Source organism: Urocampus carinirostris, chromosome 8, assembly GCF_059441175.1.
Source record: "Urocampus carinirostris isolate Australia breed hairy pipefish chromosome 8, RoL_Ucar_1.0, whole genome shotgun sequence".
NCBI lineage: Eukaryota > Metazoa > Chordata > Actinopteri > Syngnathiformes > Syngnathidae > Urocampus > Urocampus carinirostris.
Genome location: NC_142356.1, coordinates 14,963,344 through 14,976,826, shown reverse-complemented (window position 1 = coordinate 14,976,826; position 13,483 = coordinate 14,963,344). Strand labels below are relative to the sequence as shown.

The window sequence follows — 13,483 nt, the reverse complement described above, 5'->3', positions numbered from 1 at the left end:
TTGCAGCAATTTACTCTGTTTTCTTTGCAGAAGTCCCAAAAAACATGTGACTCAGATGTCCTTCTATTAACTTCTTAACGGGCCGCCAGATGTTAAAACAATAATCTTGCGTTCACGATGTCACTCGTCACTGAAATGTCATGCCACATATCATTGGGAAGCTTAAGTTGTTGGAATATTTCAAAATATACTCATCACAGAAACACAACGATAAGTCTGGTACAAGATACTGAAAAATTAAAAAGCTCACCCAAAAGTGCTTTAAAATTCTACCCATGACACAATTCCCAAGTATGGTGTGGTTACATTCACAATAGTCTAGTGATTCCAACCGTGTAAAATATTTACTTAAAAACACACGATAATGCTGACAGATAAGGAAAAAAAATCTGCCTAAAAGCTCTCCTGTTTTGTGATGATCCTTGTTGTAATCTGTCCGTTTGGCTCCATGACTCCTCTTTAAAAATAATCGGACTCGTTGGATGAGTTCTGATTAGAGCCGTGAGCCCCTAACCATTTGATTGACACCACTCTTGGCCAATTGCAAGGTTTCTTTTCACGGTCCTTAGCCTGTGTCAAACTATAAGGGGTTGTATTGAAGAGAAAAAAAAAACCCGTCATAACTAACTTAAAATAATTTTAAGCCAATCGTGACTGATTCCCAAAATTATTGACGCAATTTTTATGAGCTGTCTTGAAATCAGGGCTGATAATAAACGTGTGGAAAACTCTGGATCCATTTTTAGGCATGAATATCAGACACAAATGTGCACTATCATGGATTAGCTACTGGAGATAAGTGAAATATTTACAACTCTTTCACAATGTTTAAAAATTGGCCAAAGTAAAATACAGTTACAAAGGTTTTCGGGCTGTAATCTGCTCATCTCCTAAGGGCCACTTTTGGAGACGCCTACACATACCATTAGAAAAATTCTGTAAAAAACAGTTTTTTAGATTTGACAAGGTACCAGGTAAGGCTCCGAGCTATTGTCTCACCTGTTTTCCAGCGAAGATGCCCAGGCTAAGCTCTTGTAAATGCAATTGATTGCAAAAAAAAAAAAAAAAACTTGAAGCGGGAATTTAAACTTATTTCTGTCTGTTCTAACTCAGATTAATCAATGTTAGTAGCACTTAGTGATTATTTCCGTTTGGGACGTAATTTAAAAGTGTTACTTTTAAAAAGAAATGTCTATATTCTCCAAACGGTTTAACAACAACATTCAATTTGCATGAAGTACCTTTTTGATTGAGGTTTTGGGTGAATTCTACATGTTGAATAGGTTAGTGTTAATAAATTACTTAGTTTGTGTGAACCTCGGCTTAGCAGCAGAGTGGTCAGTGCGCAGCCCAACAGTTGCTGGCGTCCAGGGTTCATTCCAGCTACTGGCCTCTCTTGTGTGGAGTTTGGAAGTTCTCCCCGTGCCTCTGTCTGTTTCCCCCGGGCACTCCGGTTTCCTCCCTCATTCCAAAAACGTGAATGTCAGGTTAATTGGCTAAATTGTCCCTAGGTATGAGTGGTGAATGGTTGTTTGTGTGTGCCACGCGACTGTAAGATAACCAGTTAGGGGTGTCCCCTGTCCACTGCCCGAAGACTGCTGGGATGGCTCTCAGCATTCCCGCAACCACAGTAGAGGATAAGCAGGGCAGAAAATGGATGGATAGTGTGAACTTTTTCATGTCCAACACAATAGTAGATACCTGTCAAGCTCCAGGGCTCCATGCCCTTACAAACTGTTGTATTTTCCCTTACAAAATAATCTTACACCATTTTTTTTTTTTTCCAAACGTGTTCATTTATGTAATTTAACATGTTATATTGTACATGTGTTTCGTTATATCATAAATATTGTTGATTAACATTTTGTTGTGAGATCCTGAGTTGCTCGACATGAATGAGGTTTATTATAAAAAAAAGTTAAAAAATGAAGTAGCTTGGACGTTTCACTGTAGAAGGAAAAAATACATGCAAATATAATTAAGTAGAATAATACATTTTCTTGTTCAAATTATTAATTCATTTTCTGCATTAAATCATATACTGATTAAAGGGATAACCACAAACCTGTCTCTTTTTATTTTCTCATCTTATACTTCCTTTTTTTCTGAACTTCTTTATACAACATAATAATTCGTATTATAATGCATCAAAGCAAGTGAGCCGTTTGAGAGCCAGCTCTCTTGAAAAAGCCGGTTCTCTAAAAAGAGACGGACTTCCTTTCACTACATCAAACCGCTCGCTTCGTTTGCAACGAAAAAAACAATACGAGATGGAGGCTTCCGCGGCAAACTCGTTTGACTTGATTGATTTGCCGTTTCGTGATAGTCGGTGTATACCGGATGGTACCCATCATTGACAAATTTGCGTTTTTCCGGACCGATTTTCTCGTACGTCGTACATGTCTTAAAATGCATAATAAACATACTTTGTACGGCAAAAAAGTACAGGTTGACAGGTATGGTAGTATGAACTCCAAATCAACCATGAAACTAAATTATAAGATAAGAAAAAATGATCTGTGTGCGTTACTTCGCAAAAGTCAACTCCACACTTATAATCTTCGACTAGCGGGCTTCCCTTGGGTTTGTATTAATTTGACGAAAGACTGATCTATCTTCCATCTGCTTTGTCCATTTTCAATACGGCAAATAAAACTCGCATGGTGTTCCATCACAGGCACAGCAGATGGTCTCACTTAGCCCGGCAGCATCTGCGACGCAACACGAGCTCTGCACACTCCAAAACACGTTTAGTCTGGTACTTTTGTTTGCCTGTGCAAAAAACAAAGTGTTAAGTCAAACATCATGAAATCAAGCTCGTATTCCTGCTGGCAGTGTAGACTTCAGAGCGTTGTCTGCCATTGACAGATAGACGTCATTTTAAATCTGTGCACAGGTCAAACACAAGGCCAGTATCACTCAGAACTATTACCAGTATTCGTTCATGCTTGAAATCCGGGAAAATTGTTGTATTTTAATGTTGTGTTTTCAAGGTCATGACAATGCTTGATTTTCTTTTTTGATGAAGTGCTCTAAAATTCTTGTTTCTTGGCAGTCTGACTCAGAAGACCAGACAATAAACAAAGAAAATCAAAAAAATTCTGGTAAAAAAATGAAGTAGTCATGTGAAGCACCATCGTCCCCTACAGGTGCAATAGGACAAGTGCGCAGACAGACACATTCTGGGCTGCCATTTTTATGGATTGCTCAGACATAAAATGCAAACCATGATTAAAATGGGGCAGCACGGCGGCGCAGTGGTAAGCGCGTGTGTGGCACAGTTCTAAAGTCATGAGATCGAACCTGCTGTGTGGAGTTTGCGTGTTCTCCCCGTGCTTGCGTGGGTTTCCTTCGGGCACTCCGGTTTCCTCCCACATTCCAAAAACATGCATATTAGGTTAATTGGCCAGTCCAAATTGTCCCTAGGTGTGAATGAGCGAGCGAACCGTCTGTCCCTGTGTGCCTTGCGACTGGCTGGCAACCAGTTCAGAGCGTCCCCTGCCCACTGCCCGAGGATGGCTGGGATGGGCTCCAGCACCCCCGCAATCCTATTGAGGACAAGCGGTGCAGATAATGGATGGATGGAAGATTAAAATGTAGAACAAATCCACGCACAACATTCTGCCAGGTGTGAGATACAACTCTTAATGGTATGGTCAGCGCTTTCCAGTCATTTGAAGGTATTTCACAGAGAGGACTAGCTTAACTTTTATTTGTTTGCGATATGCTACACCTAAACAGAGCACTGTGAGATGATTGTCTATAACTGCACTAATGCACATTCATTCATTAATGGCCATGTAAAAAATTCAGTTATCGTTTCCCAGTGGCAACTGAAAAGGTAAGCTACCTATTGAATCAATCCATATCTCAGGTTGACGTCTCAGAGTGCTGTGCGTAATAAAAATAACAATCAAATTTGATACTACATGAACCAAACAGACGGCAGCAAACACTGAATGAAATGGGGCACAGAAACTCTTTCCTTTTATATGCCCAATTCAGCCACCGGTGTCTTAAGTTTAAGATTTATCAAATACATTTTCTGGTTCTTTTTCCTACAGCCGGAACCTGTCACCTCAAACAACAGGGCTATGGATCGATTCACACCGGATATCCTCTTTCAATGGTGCTAGAACATTTGGAAAATCGGCAGTCAAAGTGATTAAAAAAATGCTTGGAAGTACTCTGCCATTTAAACGGTGTACTATCCCTGTCTTAAGTCACTGAGTTGTCATCAGCCGAAAACGGCAAAGTAGTTGCGCATCTATTCACTGTAGCAATTGCTTTGAGATGAAGGCAAATCATGGAATGTTCCACTGCCAGGAAAGCGGCTGAGGTCGTCGCCGTATCACATAATTGTCACGGCATCAGAGCTCAGCAGTACACTTGACGCCACCCCTTTTGTTTGACATGTCACGGCCCTTATTACGGAACCAGCATGTTGTGGGCAATCATCCGCTCAGGCGGTATTGCTGTCTTTCAAACAAGGCGTGACCCTTGACTCACTATCGGTATCATTTATAACAAAGATGAAGCTTAATAAAAGTGAAAAACTTGCGAAGATAAATTCTATTAGGAAAGGAGTGTCACGTAAATGCAAGACCACCATTACAGCACTCTACATGAGAGCAAGGGACAACTTGAGAACCTCAGCATGAGGAAATGAAGAAACCTTGAGAAAGGGCCACACATGAGGTAATCCCCCTTCCAGGATGACCAAGCTCCAATGGATGCTGCAAGGTCATCAACAGATGATACATAAACATCATCAACATAAAAAATAGGAGATAACAGAATGTCCAGTTGACATCTCCTGCTCCAAAATCTTGATCAGATTCTAGATTGGGTTGGGAACCTTTTGGACCCAAAGAGCCTAAAAGCAAAAATATTTTAAAATATTTTTATTTATAATATATTTCTTTTAGAGAGACACGCCATATCGTTTATGAAATAATTCACCAAAACCGTCAAACCCGCTCTCCAGACAAAATCTAATTCTTTAAAATATTTTATTTCACTTTGTCATTTGATTTAATCAAATCTATTGATCAGTAAAAAAGCAAGAGCCTATGTCCCCTATCTATATAAATAAACCATTTAAAATTTGTCTCCTTCCCTCAATTACTTAAAAGTTTTGAGGCTCATTTTTGTCCTAAATATTTTGTTCAAAAGAAGGTGCAAGCAAAGATCTTCTGTAAAAATGTCACCAAATACTGCAAATGATAAGAATATTGTTCTGTTTGCCTTTGGCGCAGACTGCACTGAGCGAGATGGAGAAGGGAGTGCCGTGTGCAGAGATTGGCTTACTGAATCAGTGGTTTGCTGGCGTGTCCCTGTATTTTCATCAGAGGGTTTTTATCATAACGTTTCTCAGGAGTAAACACTCATAGTTTGTTAAGCCTCTATTTAAAGGTTTTTTTTTTAGAGACCTTGCTCAAATGGGGTAGATTAGTGTAACCATTCAGCAGTTTGGTGTTGCTTCGCATGTACGAAAATCGGGCTGTAAGTACCAGACTTTGGAACGCCACAGAGAATTATGCAGTAGATATATTTTATCTACCAGCCATATGTACTCATAAAAAGAGCCATAGATTCCAGACCCCTATTCTACAGTAGATTAGGGGTCGGGAACCTTTTTGACTCAAAGAGCCATAAAAGCAAAAAATATTAATTTTATTTTGGGAAAGAGCCACACCATATATTATGAGACAAATTTACTAAATTGCTAAACCCGCGCCCCAGACAAAAGCTTAGTCTTCAGCACATTTATTTTTGATGATTTGATAAAAATTATGAAAAGAGAATAATGCCAGAGCCCCTGTCCCAAAATCAACAAACATACCACTTTAAACTTGTCTCTTTCTTGCAATGACTCAAGATCGGTTAAACTCCTTTTGACCCTTTTTTATCATACATATTGGTTTCAAAACCAGATGCAAGCATTTATTTTGTAAAAACATCACAACATTCTGAGAATAGGGAGCCTTATGTGCTTACCTTTGGCGAGAGATGGGAAGGAGTGCTTGTACTTTTTGCATAGCTCCACCCATCCCTCCCACTCACCCAATCAAATGACTAAGTTCTCTTCCGGTGTTTTGGCGTATTTACAGTTCTGTGGATTCATCATAAGGTATCTGAACACTGAACACAGATTACATAGTGAACTTTTATATAAAGGATTCTTTAGCGTTGTACAGCTAAAACGAGTTTTTTTTCCCCATTTTTTTGTGTGACACCTTGACTGTAAATTGTAGTGAAAAACGTGCCATATATATACTGCGAAGTAATTAGTTGCTAGTAAGTTTCGGTTTGGCTTTGCGTGTAACTTTGTAGGATAGACAAATCAAGTTTTGGACAAGATGGAGAAATTTTGCATGCAATCAAATCTGTCTCTGAGCCACAGATACTCGTAGAAAGAGCCATATAGGTCTCGCGAGCCATAGGTTCCCGACCCCTGCTGTAGATGATGCCATTCATTGGCCGGTACAATGGCTCGAAATGCATGCACCATCCAACCACTCGGCTCATCCTTCCCCTCAAGGACAAGAAGTCAAGAGTTTGAGGCCAACATCACTCATAAGCTATTGAATATAAGTGTGTTTTAAACCTAGAATTGAACACTTCCACTGAGGTTGCAGATCGAATCTCAGTGCAAAGCATTCCACAGCACCGGGGCTGGAATGGAGAAAGCTCTCAAACCTGCGGAATTACTCTTGGAATCACTAGTAGACCAGCATTTTCCAAGTGACGTCTTCAGGCAGGAAATTGGAAAGATGTGAGGGGCAAAGTCCATGCAAAATTTTCTAGATTACCATCAGATCTTTAAAATCATAGATTAATCTCATGCTAAAACTCTCCTTAAACATGCTAATTATGATGGCTTCAAACACTGTCACTAAATTATGCACAAAAACTATAGCGTGATTAGGAGAGTGATTTCGTGCAAACTAGACAGTGGGTGCTTCCAATGCACCAGGGGACACGTTGACCATAAATCTTAAACCGGAGCGCTAAAATCATAACCCTTTTTACAACTGTTATCCCTCCCGAACCAGGCTCCCTTTTATTTACCTTACTGTGGAAATGTTTTTTACAAGTGGATATAAAGTGAAACTTTGTGTGGGTTTTTATCTCAAAGGATGACAAACTTGCTAAACTCAACCTCTCTAGAACTGTTGATTAGGAAGTTATTGCTGTTATTTTCAAACCTGCATATAATGCCAGTTATAGACAAGTATTGGGATTCACATTTCAGGGTTTAAATTAAAATATATTTCGGCTCTTTTGCATTTGCTTTTAGACGAGGCGTCTCCCTTGTTGTGAATCTTATTTGCAGGTTGTCGGGTGGATAAGTGCTGAGGTTGAGGGTTCGTCCTCCAAGATTTTAATTTTATTCGATCCTAGGAGGAAGCCACATTGCATCACAAGCAGATGCTTGACTCATAGCTTGCTTCTCTTTGATTTAGCATCAGTTCTTAGAGTTACCTCCACCAAGGAATTATGTTTTTATATATTGCACTTTGTTAGCAAAGCAGAAAAATATTAAGTGAGAGTATTCAGGATGAGTTTTTCTGGGAAAAGAACAATACAGTGTGTTTTCCTAAGTTCTGCATCAAATAATATACAATTTGTACCTCTAGATGAGATTTGATCTAAGAAATATTTCATTTTAAAGTGGAATGATACAATCAGAGATCGGTCTCTGGTTCTGTTATCGGAACCAGTGAGCGATATTGACTCTTCAATGTTTGGATTAGAGAAGCAAAATCTACTTGAACAAACTAAATTACTATTAAAACTATTCAGAAAGTATTTTTGGTTGTCAATAATCCGAATATTTACTTAATTGAAATGAGAATCAATTTTTCCCGGAATGGGCGAAAATGTTAAGGAACCGGAATCTCGAGTGTAAAAATCATGTCATTATCTGACTATTTTTCAGGTTGAAAGTTTATGTCCCGACGCTAACAATTTGGTTCTGCTTTGGAAAATATCCATTATTAACGTTATTTCATGTTTTATGGTAACAACAACCACAATCTTGATTTATTTTTCCAAAATCTTAATAGGAATTAACATTTTCTCTAAAATTAAAGACGAAATGAATATGATTTGATTTTGATGTAAAAGGATCATATTTTATCACCAGATGTTGCTGTAACGTGTAGTGCAACCAAAAACGAGCGCTACAAAGCACCAGGAAAAAATGAAACTACGCAGACTACAACCGACCAAGCCGCAGCATTGTTTTTCTTATTTGTTTTGTCCAGCTTTTTACAAGGTTTTTGAACTTTTGGGTTACCCGTAGTAGCAAAAGGGCCGACATTCATGCCAGCTTCTTCCAATCTTCTTAAAATCTCTCGACATACAGTTATGTCTTTTTTCAAATGCAAGTACTTCAAGTATTTTTAATTATCATTTAAACCAATATTGTTTTTTAATGTTTTTTTTTTATAATTAGGAGGCAGAATATAATACACTGTCCCTTTTAAAGAACAAAATTAATCAACAGACTAAATCAAATATTAGAATAAACGTTTGATGCAAGCTTTGTCAAGTCCCGGCAGTCGGAAACCAGCGGCTCTGGAGCTGCATGCTGCTCTTTGGCACTCCCTAGTGGCTCCCTAGTCCTTTTTAAAAAATGCTTGATGATGGAAAATGATATGGTTTCGGAAGGACAAACGTGACACAAACATTTTTATGTTTTTCAGTTACGCTAGATAGAGTATATGAAGTACATACTTAATATATACCAAGTCTTGCCTTATAAAAAGCTTTTAATTTTTTACAGCACCAAACAAATGTTTTTGGTCCAAGTTCAACATTTTGGCTTGCCTGACTCTGGTCTGTCTGAACCATTTCCCCAAAGTACTTGTAGGTTTCTGCCTTTTAACTTCTGCCTCTTATCTAAAAACCACGCAGGAGAAACATTGATAGACTATTCATATGGTTTTTCAGAGCATCGTCGCCAAATACGGCTCTCAGTTTCGCGGGAATTCTCAACACGACGCCCTGGAGTTCCTCCTCTGGCTTTTGGACAGAGTTCACGAAGATGCCAAAAACCCAAACAACAACAACAGTAGCAGCAGCAGTAGCAACAACACCAAAGCCAACATCAAGGTGAGTACAATTTCACCGGTTATGCGTGACGGCATCACCGCAGCGGTTTATTTTGAGTGGATAAAACTGCAAGCTTCCAATGTATATTCTCCTTTTGCTGGCAGATACAGAATTTCTATACCTTAACCTTGATCTTTGAAAGTATCTCGACTTAATGCAGCCAAATGCAGACACATCATGGCTTTGTTTGAGACTTTTTTTATCAGGACGAGAGGCAATTGACGGCAATATTTATCCTTCTGGCGTTACGCTTTCGTTTGGACAGCGGGTCAATGTCATTATGTTTGTGTCCCCGGTGGGGGTTATAAAATAAAGACTCTGGGCATTGGGAAACACTCGACAAGCCTGGCATTTCTTCAATACAGGTTCTCCTTTTTTTGTATTGATGGCATCCCTTTTCCCTGATAGCATTCATTATGCCAAATAAAAATCCTACCGCAGTGGCTCTCATTAGGCTGCCAATGTCAAACTAAAGCTGGCTTTTCTCCGCTTAATCCACCAGGCAAAGACCACACTTTTAATGATTAGGATTATCTGTTTATTTTCCCGTTTTGTTTTTCCTCAATGTTGATCCGCTCAGTAAACAGAATTTGCTCTCATTGAATAGTGTCATTGTTCATATTCTGTGCATGATCTGACAACGTCGGCCCTCCGGTTTTGGACCCTCATGCTGGCTCAAGTGCTGTGGGTAAACATTAGTTATATGCCCTTTATAACCTTTATATGTTGAAGGCAAGGGATGGGGCATTTGTCAGACCTGATTTTGTTTTCAAATATCACGAGTCCCATAGTTACTATAAACAGGGTTCATATTGGCGCTTGAAATCCCGGAAAATCCCTTAAGTTTACTGTTGTGTTTTCAAGAATTTTAAAGTGCTTGAATTGTGGTTGTATTGCTTAAAATGGTAAATGCAAATGGTCTGCATTTATAAAGTGCTTTACACACTTACCCATTGACACACATTCACACACCAATAGGGAGTCAGCCATGCAAGGCGCCTACCTGCTTATTGGGAGCATTAGGGATTTAGTGTGCCCAAGGACATTTCAACATACAACACGGAGGAGCCGGGAATCGAGCCTGTGACGTCTTGATCCCAAGACGAGGGCTCTACCTCCTGAGCTAATGCTGCCCCATGATTGCCATATTTCACAAGTCTGCTTAAAAATGATGCAGCCAGTGCCCTCTGGTGGCTTTGCATTTGCATTTCTTCCCTTGTGATTCACAGCGGCTGGCATTAGTTTGTATGGCATACTCCTCTTAAGCGTCGTCGCACCCAAGAGGAAAGGTACATCTGAACAGGGCACTATAGTATATTCTTAAAGTAAATTCTTCTTAAAATTCTTCTATAAAATGTGTATTAGTGCATGTAGTATGTATCAATCACGGAAATTCATTATGGACTATGCAAAAAAGGTAGTGTTCCCTAGTTCCCCCTGTGATGAATTCCTGACTCTGAAAATGTAAGTTATGTATATTACTGTCAGTTTTACCCGACACCTATAAAGGGAGATACTTGTCTCCAAATTATTTAAACACATATAGTTCAGATCCACAAATATATTCACGATTTACTCAAGATCTTAAAATAATGGGCTTGATAAATACTCATGCAAGTTAAAAATTTGCAGAAATGTTTGTTCATTTGCAAAATACAGGATTCACCCCTAATTCATTTTAATGGTACTGGTTGTTTTAAAAAAAATGACTTTGAAAGTCCTGAAAAAGGTGTACGAACCCTGTACCTAGTGTTTTTTTTTCCTCAAAATAAGCCAATGTTTTAAATTTTTGGATAAATAATTGTACGTGTGTCCAAACAGAAAATTTTACAACTATATTTTGTATTCGTAGTGTCATTGATATGACACCAAGTTAAGCCACCAAGGAAGGACTGTGACCACAGGTGATGTGTTATTAAGGCTTTAATTCCCTTCTCCTGGTGGTGAAAACTGCAACAATACAATACAGTGCATTAAGAGCATGAGCAAATATGTTCGCACAAATAACTTGCATAAACTACATCTTTCTGAACTAATACAATATATAGTTGTTTAGACATGAAATTAATAATTTTAGAAATATATATGGCATTGCCTTGGGGGGGGTTGGGTTGGGTTGGTGTTTGGAGTGCGTTTGAAACAGACATTTTCTTACTTTACCATTTTTAGGCTACACTAACAAAAAACTGTCCCGGAATAGCAGTGCTAAAAGTAAGATAAAAAAGTATAGGCACAGTGGCAAATAATTTATAAAGGCTTTTTAAACTCAGTTGGGCATTAACATATACCTAAAGGAGAACATATATTAAAATGTTCCTTTTAATTTTGTACCCTGTTCATGGATACACTGGCATAGCAGCGGTCTTCTAAGCAATGGTAAATTGAACTTATTTCCCTCTTACTTATTAACTGAGTGTCTAGTAATTATTATTAAATTATCATTTTAGAGTCAATAACCAGAGCAAAGTCATAGAATTACTGAAAACACTATTGACTCTCCTGTAAAATGCCAACAGTTCCACTTGGCTTGAAACACATAAAATCAATTTTGTTCTTGGTGTGTTTCCCTGGGGATGGGCAGGAATGAGTGTGTTTTAATTTCCCTGGTTGATCAAAAGGCATTCATTTGTGCTGTTGTGCAAGAGCGGGCACAATTGTGTTTATTTGGACTTTATTGACGGGTGACCCGTCTGTGCAAGTCAAAAGTGACCTTCCCGCTATTATAGTGTGATGGGATAGTTTTCAGGCCCACCTCCCCCTGTGTTCGAACTTATTGTTCCATTTAGAGAGAAGATAGATGGGGATGAATCGAGTGATATAGTTGAAAACCCGCTTGGGGGAATACAATGAGCTATGTTTTTTTTTTTTTATGCTTTTGATCTGTATCTATAATTTTCTAATATTGTCACCGCTCACTGTCGACATTTTAATTCACTCGCGCTATGCTCATCCATCAACGGCACACTATCCAAGATGACAGGTGAAAAGAGGATTTATTACAGTGTCACGATTTTAGACTGTAATGCCTTATTTTCACGGGGGTATCGTTTGAAAAAGGACCAATAATATTCAAAACCCGCGAAGTAGAAACCTTTATTTATTAATACAAAACTCCTTTATACTTTAAAACGAAAGAACAAACCCAATTTATGGGTTTAAGTACAAGTGGGGTGTGTGGATTTATCCCTTAACCACCAGGGTTGTAGGGACACCATTTCCTGGAGTGTGTTTTGGGCAAGTGCAGCCTGGTGGCGCCCATCCCTCTCCAGGCCTGTACTTTATTAACTTTTTTTTCCCCCAACAGTGTTCGTACAATGGCTTAAAATCTTTGAAAATGCTTAATTTTAATATTGTGTGTTCAATGTTTGAGAGTGCTTGACTTTTGGGTGAAGTGCTTGTAAATGCTTGAAACTTTTACCATGTTTCTCGGCAGCCAGACTCGATAGTAATCAAAGAATGTCTGTATAGCACTCACTCAGCTTGGGGAAAAAAAAGGTGGGACTTCTGTTTTGTACAAGTTGATCATCAAAGGGTAAGTTTACCTACTGTCGTGTACAGCTGGTGTTCCTTTTTTGTCTTCGCCTCGTTTTAGGTATTTGAATGTGACTTCTCACCTCTTTTTTTTTTTTTTTTTTTTTTGCAGCTTGTTTTGCAATTGATACAATATTGTCCAGATAGCTCCCTGTGAGCGTGTGGACTCTCGGAGGCTTCCACTTTTGTTTTTTCTATGGTTAGTCCCGTTAACAGTTGGCTAGCTGGCCAGCCTTCTGTGCTTGTTTTTTCTCCTGGCCGGGCTCGTGTTTTTTGCTGTGGCAGTTGTTTGTTGGGGTTATTCTGGCTGCTTACTGCATGTTTTCGTTCAGCCAACCACCTGTTTTTTTCCTCCAATCCGTCCCGGTTCGTAGCCAGCTAGCCTGCCGCCTCCTGGCTGGTTTAGCCTATGTTAGCTCTCTGTCAATGCAAAACGATGCAAACTACCTAAATTCGGCTTAAAAATCTCAAAATTGTTTGGACTAAATAACATGTAAACCAATAGGGTGACTGGCTTGCTAGAGTGCGGTTGTGCTTCACATGACGTCAGAGCTCAGGAAGTCAAAAACGAGACAAAATTATATATATATATATATATATATATATATATATATATATATATATACATAAATCATTATTATGCAAAAAGCATGTTTTATAATGTGGGACTCCGTTTGAGAGTCCTTAAAAGGTGCTTGAATTTGGCCATGAAAATGATGTAAAAACCCTGCTTTAGCATGGTGAGAAGTCTAACTTTGTAAGCAATACAAAGCATCGTCCTATGCTTTTGTGGGTCCAGAGCGTTTTGTTGATATGGCTTTTAGAGAAA

The 13,483-nt window shown here is 38.8% G+C and overlaps 1 protein-coding gene across 1 annotated transcript in view; it reads left to right on the top strand.

The window, feature by feature from the left end:
• Positions 1 to 13,483, top strand: part of usp43a (ubiquitin specific peptidase 43a) — a 166,795-nt gene that overhangs the window by 25,062 nt on the left and 128,250 nt on the right. The window contains exon 2 of the mRNA XM_088341696.1: positions 8,962 to 9,123. Coding sequence (XP_088197822.1) covers positions 8,962 to 9,123 — 162 coding nt within the window. The remainder of the gene's footprint in view (positions 1 to 8,961; positions 9,124 to 13,483) is intronic.